The sequence below is a fragment of the Mixophyes fleayi genome, chromosome 1 (genome assembly GCF_038048845.1).
Source record: "Mixophyes fleayi isolate aMixFle1 chromosome 1, aMixFle1.hap1, whole genome shotgun sequence".
Taxonomy (NCBI): domain Eukaryota; kingdom Metazoa; phylum Chordata; class Amphibia; order Anura; family Limnodynastidae; genus Mixophyes; species Mixophyes fleayi.
In genome coordinates, this window is record NC_134402.1 from 417,959,616 (window position 1) to 417,984,090 (window position 24,475).

Below are 24,475 nucleotides of genomic sequence, written 5' to 3' on the forward strand. Positions count from 1 at the left end.
ACCTGAACCTTTGATTTCACTAACATGTATATAACTGATAATATTAACCGTAAACATTGCTACATTTTTACATAAATAACTATGTGTTGCAACTACAATTAGTGTGTACTAGTTACAAATGTCTATGTTCGTGTGAATGCGTGTAAATGAGTAAAACCTGTTGTTGCCACGTGTTGCGGCTGAATACGCTTCTCCACGCCGTAGCGTGCTATACGCATAATTTTCAGACAAAGACGATCAAGTTCTTAGATATTAATTGAAATTACTTTATCCAATTAGCTGACTTCGACAGTTCCTTTAAGCAAAACATCCTTTGTATGTATAACTCCCTGAGCAGAATTATCTGATAATCTATAGAGAACACTTATATAAAAAACAGGCAAGTGCTTTGCTTAATCTTAGTTTATTAATTCATAAAAGCAATAGCTGATAAATCATCTTGACATAATGGCAGCTGATAACATTTCTATTTCCAGGGCAATTCAAAGGCGATGATAACATTCTATTGATTAACAGAGATACTCTCCAATCTGAGAAAAGAACAAGTGTAAAATGCACTAGAGAGTACCCCGGCATTACCGAATTAAGAGAAACGGATTAAGATAATGAACATAGGCAATAGTGTCCTGTGTTCTTCACACTGTAACTAACTCTGACCTAATTACTTTAACTATAATTGTATCTTCAAGATCTGCTGAAACTCGTGTAGTGAGAAAATCATGACTTTATGAAATTGTGTTCTACATTTTTGTTTGTTTTTTTAACAAAAGATGAATCTACTCAAATAAAAGACCTATTTTAAGCAAATTGCTTTTCTATTGGGGATTTGATTTGCTAAATAATAAAATATGTTATATCCAAGAGAGAATCATTGTAATAGAAAAATATAAAATAAGTGTCAGTCTTCTGAAACATGCCGTAGTGCAGGTCTAGATATCCTGCTCCTCTCCAGCTGCTGAACTACAAGTGTCAGCGTGTACAGGCCCGACGCTCCCATTAGGCAAGGTTAGGCAATTGCCTAGGGCGCCGGGCTCTGCAGGGCGCCTCAAAATTAAAAAACATTGACTATTGTCGTTTAAAACTGTGTAGCGGCCGCCGCACAGCTTCCGAGAAATCCACGGGGAGGGGAGGGGAGGGGAGGGAGGAAGGGGCTATGAATCTTACCTGCATTAAGCTGCTCCTCTCTGCTCTGTCTCCTCCCCTCCGCTCACTGACTGTCGGCGTGACATCATCATCACAGCCCAACAGTGTCTGTGAGTGGAGGGGAGAAGACAGAGCAGAGAGGAGCAGCTTAATGCAGGTATGGGTAAGATAAGGAAAGACGTGGGGAGGGGAGGGAAGCGTCGATTTTGACAGGGTACCTGCAGCGGGGGGGCGCCGATATTTAAAGTGTGCCTGCGGGGGGGGGGGGCGATATTTAAAGTGTGCCTGCGAGCGGGCGGGGGCGCCGATTTTCACAGTATGCCTAGGGCGCCAAGGACCCTAGCACCGGCGCTGAGCGTGTACACTCTAGGGGCCTGATTCATTAAGGATCTTAAATGAAGAAGTTTCTTATTTAAGTCTCCTGGAAAAAACCATGTTACAATGCAAGGGGTGCAAATTAGTTTTCTGTTTTGCACATAAGTTAAATACTGACTGTTTTTTCATGTAGCACACAAATATCAACTTTAATTTTCAGTGTACAAATAAGCTATCAAGTATTCGTGTGCTACATGAAAAAACGGTCAGTATTTAACTTATGTGCAAAACAGAGAACTAATTTGCACCCCTTGCATTGTAACATGGTTTGTCCAGGAGACTTAAATAAGAAACTTCTTAATTTAAGATCCTTAATGAATCAGGCCCTAGATCCCTACCTCTGCAGTAATGGCAACTTTTAGTTACTTGTCAAAGATCTAATTTAGCTATTAATTATAAAATGTGTTGCTGATAACCTTTAATTAGCCATCTACAAAATATTCTGCAAAATGACAGGCTTGACGAGGCATTGTTGCCGGGGTGTATCGTTTATGTTGAGTATGCGTGGAATTTAGAGGAGGCATCGGAGAAAACGTGTACAATATTTATTTTTCTGTTGGCCTACAGTTGTTGTGTTGATTCTCTATATTGCAGCCTGCAAAAGTATTCATACTATTTAAACCATTCCAGATATTAGTGGATTACAAATGCATACCTGGCAACAATTAAAAACGAAACTTGAAACAAAATTTGTTACTGCCCCGAACTTCCAGGCAGATCCATAATCCTCCAAGCCAGGCCTTTATATCATCATGGTCACACCCACAGTTTACTTTTAGAAATCGTGATTGTCCTGCTGGAAATGGGAGCGTTGGGGTAGCAAATGATAATATAATAAAATATAGTGTTATTATTTCCTGTTGTAGTGACATGCTCTATTTAATTTTAAAGACATTAGTAAATTGCCAGCAGATATCTTAAAATATCTGAAAACTAAAATATACTAATTGGATAATAATACTTTGTAGGACATTTCTGGACAACATCCCGTGACCCCCAACAGCCTTCACTGATATCTGAAACCGCATAGTGGCAGGCAGAGACTGCAGTACTTAGAAACTACTATGGTCCGTCTTCCAGATCAGTCACAGATGGGGGTCCAGAGAAGGGACTTCAAACTATTTGCTAGATGACAAGGTTAGAACATAAAGTGGGGTGGCATTCAAAGGTGCACATTCCCTTTACGCCTTTTGGGTAGGAATCAAGGAAAAAAGAATGGTACTATAGTATATAGCCTTTCTACGACTCGCAGAATTACCAACGCCTCGCTCAAACAATCCTACTGATTAAAGCTGCTCATACACATACAGATCCGCATGCTCTGTCTGATTGCAGGGGAACCAGGGGGTAAATGCATCAAGCTGCGAGTTTGAAAAAGTGGAGATGTTCCCTATAGCAACCAATCATATTCTAACTATCATTTTGTAGAATGTACTAAATAAATGATACCTAGAATTTGATTGGTTGCTATAGGCAACAACTCCACTTTTTCAAACCCGCAGCTTGATATATGTACCCCAAAATCTATGTCCAATTTTGCCACTGATATGGGTTACCAATTTGAACAGATCTGGTTGCTTTATGCTCAGAGCTACCAAATCACATGGGGTTTTGTTAATGTAACGTGTTAATGTCCGTAGATACTGATATATTTCTGTCATCCTGAGACAGTCCCGATAGGTATCTGATTGATCCCATTCAAATAGCTTTCTAGATTACTGGCCACTTTCATGCTAGTTTTGTATTTGTTGTTTAATGATCACCAAGGGATCACAGTATACATAAAAATATTAAAGGACCTAAGATTGGTGCTTGCACCTCCAATAACTGAACTAACGTAACCAATCACTGCTGACAGGTATAATTACAGGTGATTAGAGAATGGCAAATGTAGTTTTACTACACAAAAAAGCAGGAGGGAAGAAGACTATGATAACTATAGACTTGTGAATCACAAATCAACATTTATGAATATTAAGGGGCTGCATTACAAAAAAAAATGATTGTTAAGCATTTTCTGTTATTACAAAATCCAAGGTAGCATTGATTTGCTGCTGGGAGATATTGTCAAATAAATCTTTTGGATTTTGCAGGACAGCTGATACAGTAGGTATTCCATAATGATACAACTCAGAAACGGAATATCCTTGTGTAAGGGGGCAGATGGTTGGCACCCCAAAAGTATATAAGGAAGGATTCTACAGGCCCGGTGGTATAGTAGAGAGGCGAAGGTCCCCACAGTAGTGTTGGAATAAAACACAGGGCTAAAACTGCATAAACTGGTGGGTTTATTCTCTGTGCTTGTGACATAAGGCTGCAGACCAGTAGCGGTATTGTAGAGAACTAATAGCACAACATCATCAACATGCAATGCTATTCAACATAGCACAAAATAAATCACATTTTAGGTTCAACAATATGCAAACATAAATCAACACAATACTTTTAGTGGAATTATACCGATTATACTTATCAGACAAAAATCAGCAGAGATGCAACAAGGATTAATCCAGCTAGTTTAGGTTAGATGCTTTCTGCATTTCTCTCATCACATCCATTTTAGGCAGTTTCAGTCAGCTTATAGATAACTTTAAATACAGCAGGGCTGATACCCCATAAGTAATATAGATAAAATAGAGGAATAGATTAAGTTTATTGTGTGCAGTTCTGGAGGTCCTATCTCCAAAAAGACATGGAATAAATAAAACGAGGGTTACTAAAATGGTGTCTGGACTACATATCAAGACTTATCAAGAAAGACTCCAAGGGGTATATTTACTAAACTGTGATTTTGAAAAACTGGAGATGTTACCTATAGCAACCAATCAGATTCTAGCTGTCATTTTGTACAATGTATGAAATAAATGAAAGCTAGAATCTGATTGGTTGCTATAGGCAACATCTCCACATTTTCAAACCTGCAGTTTAGTAAATATACCCCCCAAGAGCTGAAGGGATATGCAGTTATATAAAAAGCATTAACAGAGTTCAGGAAGGCAGTATTTTTTGACAAATTGGAGGATTTCAAGAACAGGGAAATTCAATTTGAAACTGGAGGAAGAGTGAAATGTAACATAAGAATTTTTTTTATTATTATTATTTTGCAGAGAAGGTGATAGATCCCTGTATTAGTCTTCCAATGGCTGTGGTGGGAACTCATGTAGCAAAATAATCCAAGAGTGCATGAATTAAGAAAAAAATATTTGAAAAATATCACCCCCCACCCTAAAAACAAAAACAAAAGAGCAGCCTAGACCTTTATGTTCTTTTCTGACATAAAATTCTATGGGGTCTGTTTATACGTTAAATACTGGTAATAAGATTAATGGCAGAGAAATTTTTAATTTTTTCAGCATTAACCCTTTGTTAAATAATAAAATGCTGTGAGAGCGCAGTTTGCTGGCATTTACCATGGCATTTTAGATTTGTACCACTTGTTAAATAGACCAGTATGTTTCTAGTCCACAACCAACAATATCAATATAATAATGAGTCATTACAGTGGTGCAGGGCTGTAATACTGGAAAGCGGATTCTGTTTGGTAAATATGAGCAGATCAGGTATTTCCACAAACTGTCAGCAGCACTGCAGTATTTTACAGGTCACAGAACTAATAATTTATGGTTGAACTATCAATAAATTAGATTGTGGACTCTGAAGCTGTCTACCTGCACATAGTAGAGAGCAGATGGCAGCAGGGAGAATATTCTGCTTCTTGTCTTGTCTATGGAGCCAGTGGCAGAACAGACGCTGGATCCCTCCTCCCCTGTACTTTTTATGTACATAGGCAGAAGTCGCTCACGCAGCTGCAGTACATTACTTCCAATAGTTTAGCCAGACACTGTCGATCTCTCACCAAGCGGCGCTAATGCAGTTTCTGTCGTGTTCGACCAATCGTCTGCAAAAGAGCCGGTGAGCGATCTGTGCCAAGGATATTGGAAGAGGAGTGGTAATGTTTAATAGGCTTCCGTGGAGGAGTTAGTCTGCTTCTACAGATCATTATCTAGACAAGAGAAGCCGAGGAAATCGTCACAATGTTAAAAAACCAGAGTTAATTGAGAAGGCTGCACTGCAGCACTTTCCCTGGGCTGAGCAGGTTGTCTGTCGTCCACCGATCCTGCTTGACATTGCATGGGAGAGACTTTTGTCTAACTTGGATGGAAGACATGGCTCAGCAGCCAGTGCCCAGCTCTGACACCCTGGCTGTTCCTGAAGTGGATAATTCCCATTGCCCAAACAACCCCTGGCTGAACGAGGACCTTGTCAAGACTCTGAGGGAGAACCTGTTGCAGCATGAGAAGCCCAAAACCACCAGGAAGTCTACTGTATCCCCCCGGCTGTCCCCCATTATATCTCCAAGGAACTCACCCAGGCTGCTTCGCAGGATGCTGCTGAATAGTAATATACCCAAGCAGAGGCGATTCACCGTGGCACATACCTGGTAAGGAAAGTTGGTAATATGGCAGGGTGTCCCTGGGAGGTGTGCAGCTGTCCCTACCCTGCACAAGGCTGTCATTGTGTGTGTTTGCCAGGTTCTTCACACGTGAGGGCTATTATTGCAGTGTGAGACATGTTGTAATGCACATAATTGTCATTGTGTAAGTGTAGTATGCATGTATTGTGAGAAACTCAGACCTAAAGGGTTAAATCCCCACTAATCCTACGTAGTGCTGCTGTAAATGGCTAGGAGACTTAAGTGCCAATGTGGAAAATGAAATAATAATTTATATATGTGTAGATATATATATATATATATATATATATATATATATATATATATATATATGTATGTACATATATTTATTTATTTATACACATACATATACACCCACACCCACCCATGTATGCACAATACATGAGGTTATAACGTGCTCGTGCAAGTATAGAAATTTGACTCCTATACTCACCAATTAGATTTTTTTAGTTCATAATATAGTAAACCTGTCTGACATGTCTTTTGCAGAAAAACAATATGCCAAGCATATGGATTTTTTAATGCCATTGTTAATTGATGGGGCTTTTTTTTAGCTGGGAAATATGTAAATGAAGTAGTGTCTTTTTTTAATTAGTAATGATTACTACTATGTACTGTATCCTCACACACTTCAAAGTATTTGCTTCATTAGTGAAATTCATATAGAAATAGAATTTTCCTTAGCACTGTGCAAAAGAGGAAACGTACAGAGGTTGAAATCAATGTAATTTTTTATGTACAAATATACATTAGGAAGGAGTTGTTCTAAATGGTGACTGTATGCTCATTTATAGTTTCTTTAGGATCTGTATTTGGCGAGATATATACTGTATGTAAAAAATTGGACAGTGCTTAAAAGGACACTTGTTAAAGATTGTTAAACTAATGATAAATTTAAAGTCTAAAAATGAGAAAATAGTGCTGTTTAAATCAGATTCAACCGCACAAAAAATAAATCTTTGAGCGTTAAAATAATTGGACAACTGGTATGTCACGAAACACAGAAAGAAAGGGATGTACGATCATTATACTGTAGCATGGACTATGTACAAAAAAAAATCAATCCAGTGCACATACCATTACTACTTATATCTGAAAGATTCTATCAGTTGTTATAGTAACGCCTCCTGAGACATCCTTGCAATTTGTGGGTCTGTGCATTGCTGTTGTCAGGACAACACACTATACCAAGGTGCGTATTTATGGAATCTGACCAATGTCGTGCCCATGGCTTGCTAAGAACTTTACTATGCTCTTCCTCTACAGTAGAGGCTGCTGTAATGTGAGCTGTAGAGTTGCAACAAGGTGTCACTAAATTGCTTTAGCTACTTCAAAATCAAGCCCCCCGAATTCAAGAAAAAAAAAATTACCTAGCAGAGTAAATTTCCATTTCAAATGGAATTTGTTGTGCAGTGATGCACCCACTTGGATGGTGGAAATAGATTTTTTTAAGGGTTAGTATACAGTCGTCAAGTTTTTGTTTTTTTTAAAGTTTTTATAGAGACACCAAAATAGTTGGCCAGATGATCAAACATTTATAGTCCTCAGGTATCATTGTATTTGGATTTACCCAGACTTTGCAAAAGAATGCAAAATGACAGCTCTTTATAAAGTTACATTTAAATATTATTTATAGATAACAAGAGAAGAATGACCGTGATTAATTATCACAAACATACATAAGGTGCATTTGATTAAGGTCAGAAAACCTTTTTTGTTCATGTTTGATTTGTGTGGTCCCAATTTGAAATAGATCGGACCAGAACAGTAATGGCAACCTAATAAACTTCAAGAGGCGCATATTACCCTTAATTTCAAGAATGAAAAAATAGCCCAAACAATTCTTCTGAACCCCCACATTACTCATCCCAAAATGTCCCTAATTTGCTCCAAAATTACAACACATACCACTTAGACCACGTGCCACACACAGCTCCTCCCACATGCAGGTGTACTCTGTTGTGTTGTTGAGAGTTATGAACCAGGGCAAAACAGGCACCAACAATTTCCATAAACGCTTAACCTCATGAGATGAGACAGATCATTTCTCTCTCATGAAACTAAGAGCTCCGTAGTTCTGTATGTGAGAGACAGTCTGGCAGTGAATCAGAGTGCAGCTGATTCATTGTGTCTTGCCAGTGACTCCTCCCCTGCAGTGAAAGATATAGCCCGGGAGTATAATGCCTGCGATAAAATATATAATAATAATATACACTCATGAAAAAAATGGCAAATGCTGATTCTACTGATTTGACTAAATAAAAGGTCTAACAAAGCAATGAGTCAGGGTGGTGATATAGCCAAGCTGGTCAAAATTCTGTTTTGATATTTTGGTAAAGAATTTTGCCAATGCTGTAGGTTTAGTGACAGCTCTTATGACTAAAGCAATGGCCATTAACATCAGAAGAAAAGATCCCAGCATGAGAAAAGGAATGAGGTTTATTTACTATATGTCATGTGCTGAACCCCCTGATGCAATTACCGGGGTCCGGTGTGCTCCTTTTCAGTGTTCTGCCTTTTTTCCATTAGTGTGTTTCTGCTCATTTCCATCCAGGGCAGTGTGTTCTGGTTCTTCCCATCCACGGCAGTGTGTTCCTGGTCACTTTCATCCACACCAGTGTGTTCTGGTTCTTCCCATCCACACCAGTGTGTTCTGGTTCTTCCCATCCACACCAGTGTGTTCTGGTTCTTCCCATCCACACCAGTGTGTTCTGGTTCTTCCCATCCACACAAGTGTGTTTATGGTTTCTTGATCCACTACAGAGACTTCCATATTATTCACTATCCTACAGATAACTTATCATCCACGCCAGTGTGTTCTTGGTCATTTTGATCCAGGGCAGTGTGTTCCTGGTCACTTCCATCCACGGCAGTGTGTTAGTGGTCAATTCCATCCAGGCCAGTCTGTTTTGGTTCTTCCCATCCACGCCAGTGTGTTCTTGGTTAGTTCGATCCATGCCAGTGTGTTCCTGGTCACTTCCATCCACGCCAGTGTGTTCCTGGTCATTTCCATCCAGGCCAGTGTGTTTTGGCTCTTCCCATCCACGCCAGTGTGTTCCTGGTTCTTCCCATCCATACCAGTGTATTCCTGGTTCTTCCCATCCAGGCCAGTGTGTTCCTGGTGTTTTCTATCCAGGCCAGTGTGTTCCTGGTTCTTTCCATCCACACCAGTGTGTTCCTGGTTCTTCCCATCCACGCCAGTGTGTTCCTGGTTCTTCCCAATCCATACCAGTGTATTCCTGGTTCTTCCCATCCAGGCCAGTGTGTTCCTGGTATTTTCTATCCAGGTCAGTGTGTTCCTGGTTCTTTCCATCCACACGAGTGTGTTCCTGGTTCTTCCCATCCAGGCGAGTATGTTCCTGGTTCTTCCCATCCATGCCAGTGTGTTCCTAGTTCTTCCCATCCACACCAGTGTGTTCCTGGTTCTTTCCATTTACGCCAGTGTGTTCCTGGTTTTTCCCATCCACGCCAGTGTGTTCCTGGTTCTTCCCATCCCTGCCAGTGTGTTCCTGGTTCTTCCCATCCACACCAGTGTGTTCCTGGTTCTTCCAATTTACGCCAGTGTGTTCCTGGTTCTTCCCATCCACGCCAGTGTGTTCCTGGTTCTTCCCATCCACGCCAGTGTGTTCCTGGTTCTTTCCATTCCTGCCAGTGTGTTCCTGGTTCTTCCCATCCACGCCAGTGTGTTCCTGGTTCTTCCCATCCACACCAGTGTGTTCCTGGTTCTTCCCATTTACGCCAGTGTGTTCCTGGTTCTTCCCATCCCTGCCAGTGTGTTCCTGGTTCTTCCCATCCACGCCAGTGTGTTCCTGGTTCTTCCCATCCACACCAGTGTGTTCCTGGTTCTTCCCATTTACGCCAGTGTGTTCCTGGTTTTTCCCATCCACGCCAGTGTGTTCCTGGTTCTTCCCATCCACGCCAGTGTGTTCCTGGTTCTTCCCATCCCCGCCAGTGTGTTCCTGGTTCTTCCCATCCACGCCAGTGTGTTCCTGGTTCTTCCCATCCACGCCAGTGTGTTCCTGGTTCTTCCCATCCATGCCAGTGTGTTCCTGGTTCTTCCCATCTATGCCAGTGTGTTCCTGGTTCTTCCTATCAATGCCAGTGTGTTCCAGGTTCTTCCCATCCATGCCAGTGTGTTTATGGTTTCTCAATCCACTCCAGAGACTTTCATGTTATTCGCTATCCTACAGATAACTTAGCATCCGTGTCAGTGTGTTCCTGGTCATTTCCATTCATGCCAGTGTGTTTATGGTTTCTCGATCCACTCCAGAGACTTTCATATTAATCGTTATCCTACAGATAACTTAGCATCTATGCCTGATTCCGTCCACCTATCAGTCACATCCGATACTTGTCCAGAAAGCTACTGGAGTCCCTGGTAATACATACCCTTAGTTAGACTCTGCACCTACATTCCATGTAGTGTCAAATCGGTCTGGATCTTGAATTTTAAGTTTCTGTGTCATTCCTGACACTATAAATGATGATTTTTGTTATTGATAGAGTAGCTTAATTGATAAGTAGGCTGAGCCCATTACAGTCGCATGATGATTTAAGTGGAAGAGATGGACTTGAGAACAATTCGTAATAAGGTTCCCCAGTGCATTGTTTCTATTGTATTAATACTCCTAGTAGATGTCAGGTAGGGCAAAAGATATAACCCTGACTATGGGGGTCTATAACATCCTATTATATGGAGGGCTACAGATGCAGCTATTTTCATTTTTAAGGACAAACATTAAAGGTGTTGGTGGTTGATGTCGTGACCGTGAAGTTGACTCTAACACATATGGCTACACCACCGCCTCTGGTTAGCCTATCAGCTCTGGATAACAGATAGTTGGGGATATTAACCTCTTTGTTGGTAAACATTAGAACTTACATTCACATGCTATAAATCTACTATAATACATTCACACACTGACAGTTATTTAACATTTTCATTTTTATACATGTATATCTTTAGAGTTTTGTTTCTAAAAAGCTTTCTAGTGAAAGCAGGATCTCGTCCAGTACTCTCTTTTTACAAATAATTACACCTTGTCCAAGATTAGGGGGTAAATGTATCAAGCTGAGAGTTTTCTGGCGGGTTTGAAAAATGGAGATGTTGCCTATAGCAACCAATCAGATTCTAGCTATCATTTTGTAGAATGTACTAAATGAATGATAGCTAGAATCTGATTGGCTTTTCTAACCCACAAGAAAACTCTCAGCTTGATACATTTACCCCTAGATCTTTTCATGGGATTTAAATTATGTTGTTTAAATTCACAATGAAAATAAGAGAGAGATGATAATGTAATATTTCAGTTACTATTGAATAATAGAAGGAAAAGCACATCGTTATCTTATGTTAACATACAATTCCTACATCATTTCACATGCAGTCCACATTTGATGTGTTATTGTACAGTTTATTTTATTTAATAAACCCTGATGTTAGATTGCCATCTGTAGCAGCCTTCTTTTTTGCTGATATTATTGCACAGCGGGGTATCAGCAAATAGAAACACCTAGGATTATTTTAGCATTAAATGATAATGTTTGTTGTTTGTTAGCAAACAGTAATTGCTTACCAGATATAACAATTGTTATACAATTACATGTGCTTTTTTAAACAAATAGTTTATTGATGTTTTATCACATCAAGTAAAAGTACTAACTTTTTCAAGAGCATGTTTTTATTTTGCATTGTGCTTTGTTGATTTTATATCAATAAGTGGAGGTTTATTTAATAACAAAGTACTAATGCGTAGAAGCCGAAAGCATGGGCTTATTTTCAGTTAGATCACTTGGGTAACCAGATTGGATGGATCCAGTCCCTCAATGCTTAGGGTGAGCAATCGGAACACAGCGGTCCAGTTAGTGCAGACTGCCAGCAGTCACAAGCGGTTAGTGGTCATTGGCTGACCAATTGACCATTAAAATCAGCAGCTCTAAATCCCTTAATTTCCAATCTAGGGGCCTGATTCATTAAGGATCTTAACTTGAGAAACTTCTTATTTCAGTCTCCTGGACAAAACCATGTTACAATGCAAGGGCTGCAAATTAGTATTCTGCTTTGCACATACAGTCAAGTCCATAAATATTGGGACATTGACGCAGTTCTCATATTTTGGGCTCTATGCACCACCACAGTGGATTTTAAATGAAACTAAGAAGATGTGCTTTAACTGCAGACTTTCAGCTTTAATTTGAGGGTATTTACATCCAAATCAGGTGAACGGTGTAGGAATTACAACGGTTTCTATATGTGCCTCACACTTTTTAAGGGACCAAAAGTAATGGGACAATCGACTCAAAACCTATTTCATGGACATGTGTGGGCTATTCCCTCCTTATTTCATCATCAATTAAGCAGGTAAAAGATCTGGAGTTGATTCTAGGTGTGACATTTGCATTTGGAATCTGTTGCTGTCGACTCTCAATATGAGATCCAAAGAGCTGTCACTATCAGTGAAGCAAGCCATCATTGGGCTGAAAAATCAAAACAAACCCATCAGAGAGATAGCAAAAACATTAGGTATGGCCAAATCAACTGTTTGGAACATTCTTAAAAAGAAAGAACGCACCGGAGAGCTCAGCAACACCACATGACCCGGCAGATCACGGAAAACAACTGTGGTGGATGACAGAAGAATTCTTTCTCTGGTGAAGAAAAACCCCTTCACAACAGTTGGTCAAATCAAGAACACTCTCCAGGAGGTAGGTGTATATGTGTCAAAGTCAACAATCAAGAGAAGACTTCAAAAGAGTGAATATAGAGGGTTCACCACAAGATGTAAAACCATTTGTGAGCCACAAAAACAGGAAGACCAGATTACAGTTTGGCAAACAACATCTAAAAAAGCCATTACTGTTCTGGAACAACATCCTATGGACAGATGAGACAAAGATCAACTTGTACCAGAGTGATGGGAAGAGAAGAGTATGGAGAAGGAAAGGAACTGCTCATGATCCAAAACATACCACCTCATCAGAACTCATTGGACGGCGCTTCACAGTGCAGATGGACAATGACCCGAAGCATACTGCAAAAGCAACCAAAGAGTTTTTTTAAGGCTAACAAGTGGAATGTTATGCAAAGGGCAAGTCACTCACCTGACCTGAATCCGATCGAGCATGCATTTCACTTGATGAAGACAAAACTGAAGGGAAAATGCCCCAAGAACAAGCAGGAACTAAAGACATTTGCAGTAGAGGCCTGGCAGAGCATCACTAGGGATGAAACCTAGCGTCTGGTGATGTCTATGCCATCCAGACTTCAGGCTGTAATTGACTGCAAAGGATTTGCAACAAAGTATTAAAAAGTATTAAAAAGTGAAAGTTTGATGTAGGATTGTTTAGTTTGTCCCATTACTTTTGGTCCCTTATAAAGTGGGAGGCACATATAGAAACTGTTGTAATTCCTACACTGTTCACCTGATTTTGATGTAAATACCCTTAAATTAAAGCTGAAAGTCTGCAGTTAAAGCACATCTTGTTTGTTTCATTTCAAATCCATTGTGGTGGTGTAGAGAGCCCAAAATATGAGAATTGTGTCGATGTCCCAATATTTATGGACTTGACTGTAAGTTAAATACTGACTGTTTTTTCATGTAGCACACAAATATCAACTTTAAATTTCAGTGTACAAATAAGCTACCAAGTATTTGTGTGCTACATGAAAAAACTGACAGTACTTAACTTATGTGCAAAACAGAATACTAATTTTCACCCCTTTGCATTGTAGCATGGTTTTGTCCAGGAGACTGAAATAAGAAGTTTCTCAAGTTAAGATCCTTATTGAATCAGGCCCTAGATCCCCAAAACTTGTTACACTTCGACGTATAGGAGAAAGATTGGGCAGGGCTAAAAGACCCTAAGTTCAATCAGAGAATTAGAATGTTAGCAGCACAGTTTCTGCAAGCCCATAAGAAGGAACGTTTGAAGTGAGAAGGATAGCCCTACAATGGAGTCAATCTACCTTAATAATGTACTCTGTATTACTTAGTAGTAGCAGTATGTAAATTGGTTGGGAAGTTCGTGTTGTCAAACACTGCTGTATATAAAATGAAGTTCATATATCCAACTTGTTTTACTTGAAGGCAGTTGTAATGGAGAAGCAGGTAGACAGTCTCCTAGTAACTATGTAAGATGAGGTTGGTTCACCATATTCTTTATAATATCTACTAATCTATTATAACATAATTTATATACATTGCCCACAGTTTCTGCAACTACCGCATGTGCCAAATATATTTTAGCACATTACAATTTCTCAAAATATCCTAAAACACCACCCACTGAACACCCTTTAATCCCATTTTGTGGAATATAGTTGCAAATATAACAATGACCCTCAATGAACCAGTGTAATAAAATACGTACTCTTCTATGTTGCCCTCTATTGCCGTCTCTTCCCTCCCCAGGAACATAGTATTGGCGTCCAATGTCAGAATTTGGGCAGGCCCTGGCTATGCCTGTGATGTACCTTCTATTACTGTTTAGAAATCGGCCAATCAATTTGGCAGATTAATTTATGAGTTGCTCTTGAATTGACAGAAATTCTGCAAATACTTAACATCCATTGAAGTCCCCATCAGTATTTACAAGAGCATCGGTGATTAGAGAAACGCTATCAATGGAACACCACCGCTGTGCGATTGTTTCCTATAATTGGTTCTGTAGCAATAACCAGCAGCTCCTCCACCTCGCATAGATCTCTGTGCCAGTCCTGGCATCACACAACCCACACGCACATACACACACAACCCCCCCACACACACACACACACCCCACACGCATACAAACAACCCCCCATACACACACACAACCCCCCCCCACACACACACACAGCCCCCACACACGCCCCGCCCCACACACACACGCCCCGCACACACACACACACACACCCCACACGCATACAAACAACCCCCCATACACACACACACACATACACACACACACACACACCCACCCACACACACACGACCCCCACACACACAACCCTCACACAAATACACACACAACCTCCCCCCTCACACACAAACCACACACACACATAGACACACCCCCCCCCCCCACACACACACACACACAACCCCCACACATATACACACACAACCCCCCCCACACACACACAACCCCCACACACACACTCAACCCACACACAAGCCCCCCCAACACACACACACACACACAACACCCCTCCACATACACACACACAACCCCCTCACATACATACAACACCCCCACACACACAACCCCCCCCCCCACCCACACACACACACACACACACACACATTTTGCTTAGGGGATCGAGTGATTGCATCTTATGCCCCTACATGGAGTCTATGAGTGTGTATCGGGCTCCCTTATATACTGAATACCATCCCCTAAACTGTAAGGGGTCTATTTATCAAGCATTCCCCCTGTGTTAAACCCCCGAATACTGTTGTTTTCAGGGGTTTACCGTGAAATCACTATGTATTATTGAAGCATCGCAGCAGATATTTCAGATATCTGCTGCTTTGCATTTCTTATCGTTTTTCTGAGCACTCCCCATAACAGTGTATGGGAAGTGCTCAGAACCGCTATGTATTAAAGTCTAAATAGAGAATTTTTTCTCTTTTTCTACATGTTAATGTACGCCATCTGAAGCTGGCGCCATCTGAAGCTGGTGCCATCTGAAGCTGGCGTACATTAACATATCTGAAAACTTTCGCGCTGTCCAGCTCTGCTCTGAAGAGCAGAGCTGGACAGCGCATGTGTGGAGGGATCATGTGATCCCTCCCTGTCACTTATCGTACTGTTTGCCTTCCAGGTTGTTACTGCGCATGCACCAAGTTTTCGGTCGGTGCATGCACACTAACAAAAACAAAAACAAAAAGAATGATCAGGTGAGTCACTTCTCAGGTACGGCAGTGCCGATAACCTGCTGATTTTTTAATACATTGCCGTTACTTTTCAATCCTTATCAAGGAGATAAGGATTGAAAAGTATCAAGTGAAAAAAAACGAAGGGTCATAAATAGACCCCAAAGTAAGATAAAACAATGTCCGTTTCCTGGAACCTGTATTCCTGACAAATAGAGTGTGTTAGAAGCAAGTACATATGGAGTTAAATTTGGGAGGTACATCTTGTGAGATGTGCTCACCTTTTCTTCAGTAATAAGGATCATGCTATACTAAATTTGTAATAAAGTATTACAGAGAGAGGCTGGAAGTACATTGAGGTTTCTCATTAAACTGTCCTATTTTCCTCCTCCTGTGGCGGAATCTCAGTAGGTTTAATTGATCCAGACATTCTCAGGAGGCCATCTGAAAGTTTCCTAGTCATTTTTCATTAAAATGCAATTTTCACTTCTTTTTTTTATGTTAAGAAGTAGAATATCAGCCGAACGTGATTGTAGGTATGAGTAGAATCCTCAGGCTGTGGGGACTTGAAGTACTCATGTATAATGTATGTAATATATTTAACTATTTAATTATACTTAATTTCATAGAAATGTGCATAGTTCTCTACTTCCTGCATAAATAAGCGTACGCCCACATTATGGTTTTTCGTTCGGGAACTGTCTGTGCCGCTTTTACAAGGTTGTAGATACGGCTGGAAACGTTCATTACTGAAATGAATCCCAAGACTTTGGGTCTGTTTTTATTATGTGTCACTATGAGTGGTTCTGTTCAAATGGGCTTTCTTTTATAAGTGCAGCTATAAGGTGTGCATAGAAAGTGCTGTTCCATGAAGGAGAGGTGATCTCCTGCAGTTCAGGTTATATCTGGATTGGGGAAGAGCATATAAGAAGATTTTCTCATTTTATTATTTTCTTCATTTCACCCAAATCAGAATTTTTGGTCAATTAGTGGTCAATCCATGTACTAACATTACTGTCGCAAGATGGGGTTAGTGGTGCTATCTCCTGGGGTTAGATGGCCGCACTTCACACACAACAGCCAGATATATCACACCAGTCCACTGTCTTGTTCAAATAGCCTCGGCTAGTTTTATTCACTAGCATCAAAATAAACAAAACATGAACAAAATCCTTACCTGTCCAGCTCTAACTAATACACAGGACCACCCTCTGAAGTGAAGGACCTAGTGTTCTCCAACTTCATACAAAATAACAGAACTTACTATGCACAAATTGCAGTATCTGTCTCTGGAGCCATCTAAACTCCTCCCCTGGAATTGAGAGATTGAGGAAACTAGCAGCTCTTCTATCATAACCTTACAGGTGCAACTCCTGATTAGCCATCGACTGGCTTGCAGGTTGGAAGACCTGGGCCTTATGAATGGAGCCTCCCTTTCTCTCTGCATTTATAACCCCAGGGATCTTTATACCAGCTTTTCCTAAAACTGAAACAAGCTTTAGGAAATTCTTTTTCACACAAAATTTCCCTGGGGTTTTAAAGCGCATAGACAGAAATTCAGGATGCAAGTATCTGTATTACTTCCTCAGAGCTTCTGTCAGAATATATTTTTTTACTGTCTCAGATCTCTCCTGACTGTCATCCATTGTATTCTGTATCCAACAAAGGTCTGATATATCAGCTTACACTGAGTCTGTGCTGGCAGTAGGGAAGACCAGAGAGACTCATTTAGTGAAAGACAAAATAAACTATAGAAATATGAGAAAAATTGTAACATATAATAACACAAGAATCATGAAAAAGGACCTTTGTTTTTAGACTCTATATATCCATCATATCTGACATAATATGCAGATATTTATTTTCTTGATTCATTTTTGTTATGAATCTGTACCTTTTTATAACTTTCGTTGGCTGGCAGATGGGTACAGGACATTTTTTTGTATGTACACTTAAAACTAAGGTACAGCCTTGACCCAGGAATGCAAGAATTGATGATGTTTATCATAATTTTGACACCAGGGGGTAAATGTATTAACCTGCGATTCTACAAATCGTCGATATTCGACGAGTTTGCCGGCCAAATTTAGACAAAACTTGCCTTTAAATACATTGCCGCGTGGGGGGCGTGGTCACATCACAATATCTAGCACTGTAAAGCACTGGGCTGCCGATTACAAAGCTCCCTCCCCCTCCAAACACTGCAGCAGGCACCGAGTACTGTAATAATAATGACTAAACGGCGGAAGAAACCCACCCACAATATGTATAACAACTGGACACCTGGGGGTAAATGTATCAAGGTCCGATTTTGCAAATCCAGCGATTTTCTCGTGAGAGTTGAAACTCGAAGATGTATGAAGCTGAGATTTCATGTCAAAATCGCTATTTGCAAAATCGCCAGAGATCAAACTCCCGACTGTTTGCCACTGCAGCTATACAAGTCTCCAATGTATGAAGCTGTGAGTAAGCAAACTCAGGAGAGTTTGCTTTCTAACACGCCAGATACAACACGCTGCTAGATAGCATCTTCACTTAACCAACACTAGGCAAACCAGCCGGGGTTGGCGGCACTATAGCAGTGGGACACGCAGCAGGGGTCCCCCTGCCATAATGACTAACCAACCCCAAGCTGTTCAGCGCTGGGCTGGATTCCCTAGGGAGTGGGATCCGCCGAAAAAAACAAGCAGCCCCCCCCCCCTAGAGACACCCAGCCCAGTGCTGATAGCACTAGGGCTCTTCCTACTACCCCTGGGCTGTGGGTAGTAGGGTAATACCGGCGAAAAATAGTTAAAAAAATAAACGGAAGCCATTTTCTTTTGTGGAACTACAAGTCCCAGCCAGCCAGGTTGCCCAAAATAGTGTGGCCATGCTGCTGCTTGTTTAACTACAAGCACCAGCATACCCACGGCAGCCAGGGCATGTTGACACTTGGAGAACCACAAGTGCCAACATGCCATGACATCCATGGCTGGCTGGGACCTGTAGTTCCACAAAAGAAAATGTTTAAAAAACCACAACACCCTCGTACAAACCATGAAAATTTAATAAAAATAAAAAACCCACAATAAACACAGTAAGCACCCTCATTTACACCATATATTTTTTTATTAAAAATAATAAATCCCTTACTACTCACCATTGAAGTCTTCTTTCTGTCACAAATGTCCCAAATAAATTTGTAGTTCCAAAAGTCCGGCTTGCCCCAGTCCCCAAGTATTTATACCTTCCAAATGTCCAGGCTTAAAAAAGTCCAAAAACAAATTGTAGATCCAAATGTCCAGGCTTGCCCCAGTACCCAAGTATTTATACTTCCAAAGTCCTGGCTTGTAATCTCTTCTTTGCTTCGCCCAGGAGGGGCCCATTGTTGATAGTAGTCTTCATTTCTTCGGCCAGGAGGGCCCCATATTTGTACATCCCTGAAATCTTTGATCTTGATTGCAGAAAAATAAAAAATACAGGAGCCGCCGCAAACAGCTCCTAGCAAGCTAGGAGCTCCGTTACGCAATGAGCGTTGCTCATGCGCAAACTCTATTTACAGTATTAGGTCATTTTCCCACGCTAGTGGGGAAATCACCTAATACTGTAACTAGACCTAACGCAATGAACGCAATGCTCCTGTATTTTTAAACCGCTCGTTTTTTTTCGGCGGACCCCACTCCCTAGGGAATCCAGCCCAGCGCTGAACAGCCTGGGGTTGGTTAGTCATTATGGCAGGGAGACCCCTGCCGTGTGTCCCACTGCTATAGTGCCGCCAAACCCGGCTGGTTTGCCTAGTCCTTTTTAAGTGAAAATCGGGGGGACCCCACGCAAAATTTTTCCTCGATTTTCACGGAACCAGCAGTAGTCAGGCAGCACTAGAGTTAAGCAGGAATAGAGGGGGGACCCCACGCTTTTTTTTTTTTTTTTTAACTTGAATCTATTCTTTACACTTTTTACCTCCGGCAGCTGTATTATAGGCAGTGTAACAGTGATGTGTTTAGAACTCGCTGCTACAACACAGGAGAGTTAGCTAATCTCGGGAGTGTTTACATCGCAGCAAATCACCAGCGATGACCAGCGATTTTGAAGATCAGGGTCAAAATCGCAGCTTGATACATTTCAGGTTTTTTTTACTTGAATCGCGGGTTATCACCCGCGATTTAAGTATCACCCGCGATTTGCCACGATTTAAACACGCTGTCAAAATCGGACCTTGATAATGTATCAAACTGAGAGATTTCCGGCGGGTTTGAAAAGCCAATCAGATTCTAGGTATCATTTATTTAGTACATTCTACAAAATGACAGATAGAATCTGGTTGGCTGCTATAAGCAACATCTACACTTTTCAAACCCGCCGGAAAACTCTCAGCTTGATACATTTACCCCCTGGACTTCTGCATGATGGGGATTTCCTCTTTTAAAAACAACAATAGTCATAAAAATATTCTTCTTAAACATATTAACATGCAGTTAGAAATGACTCTTCCTTTAAATTTATATGGAAGTGCAAAGGGCACATTCCACTACGGGCTGTGTGGTTGGTAGAACAAGCCGGATGACTTATATTATACTTCCCTGGCACGTGTCCAGGCCCCCAGAGGTATATCTTAGAATTCCATCATTCTTACCTTTGGAAAAATACGTCCGTTTCATCCTGTTAAATGAGATTAAGGGCAATATTTTACTAATTAAGTAAGTTTTACAATTTCTACCTTTACTGACGGGGTCTGGCACCCAAGGACAGAACAGTACATCGTCGGCCCCCACAGCAGTGGCTGGGTACGTGCCCTGTGATACCCATACCTACTTTGATTTTTTGTGTAGGGTGTCACTGGCTTCACAAGCATTTCTTTCAATAGCTTTTCTTTTTGCAACACTAATTTGGCAACAAATTGAAAAATAGATCGATAACTTTCCCACATCATATACATTTTTTTCACTGGGCTGTAAGAATGTAATAATGCTTAATATACCCCAAGTGGGTTTATCACAGTATATTTCCTGTTTATTTATCTGCAACCATGATAGTTTCTTATCCAATGTATTTTAGAGGCTTTTGAATATGCAGAGATCAACAAATGTGTTGGCATTCATAATAAATATAGTCTGTGTTAAAAATGCAATATTTGGAGGGAAATGAACAAAGTACCTCATACCTCAGTGATGTCACTAGAGAATTGATAGGCGACATTCTCATTAATATGTGACCACCTCTTAGGCTTTCCACCTTTTTTTTATTTTTTTTTATCAATATTAGCGCTATTAATATTATTGACACTGAGTTCCATTTTTACCAGCCAGAATGGTATAATACTGGGGAGTTGGTACCCTACTGTCTTTAGTGGCTGTAGGAGATGGGTACACTAGACTACATAGAGAGAACATAAAGTACAACTACAGTGTAGAGGTAAAATAAAGTTTAAGTTAAATACAATAATGGCGGGTTAGTACAAGCATGTACAGTAATATGAATGAATAACAGACGTGTTTTGTCTTGAGAATTTGCACTAATTAAGTGTCTATTCTGCCTTAATTTTTTTTAAACTACAGTCATGTTTTCTATTGTTGAAACAATAAGATGTGTAGTGTACTGTATGTCTCCACTTGGTCATTTCCCAAAGGCCTCTGTGTTATACACAAATGTTTATTAAAAAGAAACTTACTATGATAAAGTTACCTACAAATGATGCTCTGAACTTTCTTTCTTAATGTAACAGTGATTGGTATTCGGTGGATTTCTCTGTGATAAAATGAACCATTGCTATGAAGCGTAGGTAGATAGAGGGGTACATTATGGTGATATATATTAATGGTGTTTTGTGGTCCCCAAATGTGAATCTTCCTCCTCTTCAACACTAGGCGTATTGGATGGAGGAAGAGTGGCGGTTTCTGTGGAATGTGTGAATAATCAAACAGTAGAAGGAGGAAGAGAGTTTCGGGAGCCTGGACATGAGTTATTGGCTTTCAGTCTCCTAGGTATATCCTATGTTCTCCTATGTTCTACATAGGTGTGCAGATTTACAGGTGGGGCAACAGCCGGTCCAAGGTTGATGAAGGAAATCTAACACTGTTCTTTTTTCTTTTTTTTTTAACATAAATTTTTTTTATTGAGTTTTTAAAAGAACAGGAAACAAATAAAACATTAATTACTGGTTACAATTCAATGTAAAATAAAATGAACAATCAAAACTGCCGACAAACATCAAGAAAAATAAAAAAAAGTAAAAAGATATATTAACAGACCATATATTACAAAATACTTATGACAAAGACACCTAGAGGGAAGGAGGGGGAGGTCGGAGAGACAGTCAGATTATAAGATGAGTACCTATGGGTCTGACAAAAATACACAACTCAGAGAACACGCATCAGGATTTAAGGGTCGGGTAAGGGTCGATGTTCCGTAAAGTACCACAAAAACCATTTGATCAGCAGGGAGGCTACAGCTGTAGAGTATTTAAAACCAATAGTTTCCATCTCATAACTATGTTGGATTTTTAGTGATAATCATAGAAAGAGAAGGAATTAATGGGGATTTCCAGTTCTGTGCTCTAGCAGCAATGTTCTGTTGCCTTTTGATGCTTAATCGTAGTGTTTGTTTGCAAGTGGTTATGAACTCCGGGGTGTTCTTTATTGATGTCACTGATTTCTAGTGAATTATTTGGCTGAATACTGGTTTATCAAACAAAATGTCTTCCTCCAACTCTGATCATTCTTCTTTAAATATGGAAGTTATAGTAACTTTTGTCAACTTTTTTAAGTTCATTTTTTTATATTACATTTTAAATATAGCAATTCAATGACACCTTCATGATGACGTTCACAATGTAATTCTGATACAACAGAAATTTGATTTATTTGTCAGGATGGCAGACAATTTACACAAAACAAACAATTCCCCCTTTGCGATCTCTAGCGCTTATCCAACATAATTCTACTCACTATTAGATCAGCCACCTGGGCCAGCATTCATCACCTTACCCACTGGGTGGGTTTTTCTGGGGGGAGGACCAGTCTTTTAAACCCTAAGCTCCTCCCCATCTCAAGCCTGATTGGCTGGTGTCAAATCCATGAGTTTCCTCCCCCTGAGTCTGACACCTCCCACCTCCCTTAGATAAAGCTGATTGGAACAGGTGCTCTGCTTGGCCTGTGTGCCAGGCTCCATCATAGCCACAGCTCGGGGACTGGAAGACACTCTGGTAAACATACGTGGTGAGCCAGTCAGTTACTTTACCATATGTCACTGGCAACAAAGCCTTTTACAGTTATTCACCTCTATAGCCATCTCTGTGGTTGAGTATTGTTCACTTTTCAGTAGATGACAGGTTCACTCTAAGTACAGATTTCCATAGGCACTATTTTAACTTACGGAATGTATCCTAATACCATGTACAATATATTATTACTTTTAACTAGATATAATAAGCAGAGAAAAAAATATGTGTCATAGTTTTGCATACTGCAATCAGATTTATTATTTTATTATTCATGACCTTTTATTTATATAGTGTCTTCATATAACACAGTGATTAACAAAAAGACGTTTAATAATTCACATCAGTCCCTGTCACTAAGCAAATAAGGATACTTTGTTTTATCATCTGCAGAGCTGTAAAACTTTGTTAATCAGATTATATTTATGTCCTTGTTTTCTGATGAAACATACCAGGGTACCATACTTGCCTCTTCTCCTGGAATGTCTGGTAGACTCCCAGATCCTTTCCACTTCCTAGAGATGTGGGCAGGACATCAGTCTCAATGACACAATTAGTTGGAAAATGCATGATTTTGGCCCGCCCCTGCGGTACAGTGATGTTATTGCGTGCAAAAATTACGCAATTTGAGGCGCCACTTCCCCTGCACTTGTCACTTATCTTCTCCAGTATGTCGCCTAGGGGAGAGTCTCAACGAAGAATGAAGTGTACATATATTTAAAGTTTCAAGAATTTCTCCTATCTAAAGCTGCCCACACATAGGCAAATTTGGGCACTCAATTTGATTGCAGAATGGCTGGATCCATGTCCACTTTGACCATACAAAGATATGGCCAAATCAGATAGATTTGGCCATTCAGAGCGCAGGTCGTATGGTCAGATACCAGTTAACACAACTAGTTTGCTAAAATGATGGCCACAGTCAAATTATGGTCCTCAACCAACCACATTTTCACTCTGCTTGTGATTTACAGTCAATTCGGACTAAAAGCCTGGCTGCCTCTCAAAGTATGCGGTCACCTTTAGACTAGTCACAAGAATTTGTCAATGCATTTTTTTTCCAGAAATGGATAAAAAAAATAGCCATTTTCTGTCCTTCAGCATTTTTCTCATTATTATTTATAAACTCTGCTTCGAGCTTTGGAGACAACCAGTGTGCTTTGCCCTAAGTGTTCTCACTGTTATAGCATGTAGCCAGGCCCGGTGCTCCCATTAGGCAAGGTTAGGCACTTGCCTAGGGCGCCGGGCTCTGGAGGGCGCCTGGAGGGCGCCACAGAACTGGAAATTAATTTTAAAACTGTGCGGCGACCGCTGACCATACCTGTCACGGCCGCCGCACAGCATTCAGATGCATGGGGAGGGGGGGAAGAGGCTATTGCTCACCACCGCCGCCTCTCTGCTCCGTCTCCTCCCCTCCACTCTCTAGTG

At 40.5% G+C, this 24,475-nt stretch overlaps 1 protein-coding gene across 1 annotated transcript in view; it reads left to right on the forward strand.

The window, feature by feature from the left end:
* Positions 1 to 5,210: 5,210 nt before the first annotated feature.
* The window catches only part of LOC142099587 (3',5'-cyclic-AMP phosphodiesterase 4D), a 548,136-nt gene continuing 528,871 nt past the window's right edge, over positions 5,211 to 24,475 (forward strand). Inside the window, exon 1 of the mRNA XM_075183172.1 lies at positions 5,211 to 5,959. Coding sequence (XP_075039273.1) covers positions 5,676 to 5,959 — 284 coding nt within the window. The 5' untranslated portion in view covers positions 5,211 to 5,675. The remainder of the gene's footprint in view (positions 5,960 to 24,475) is intronic.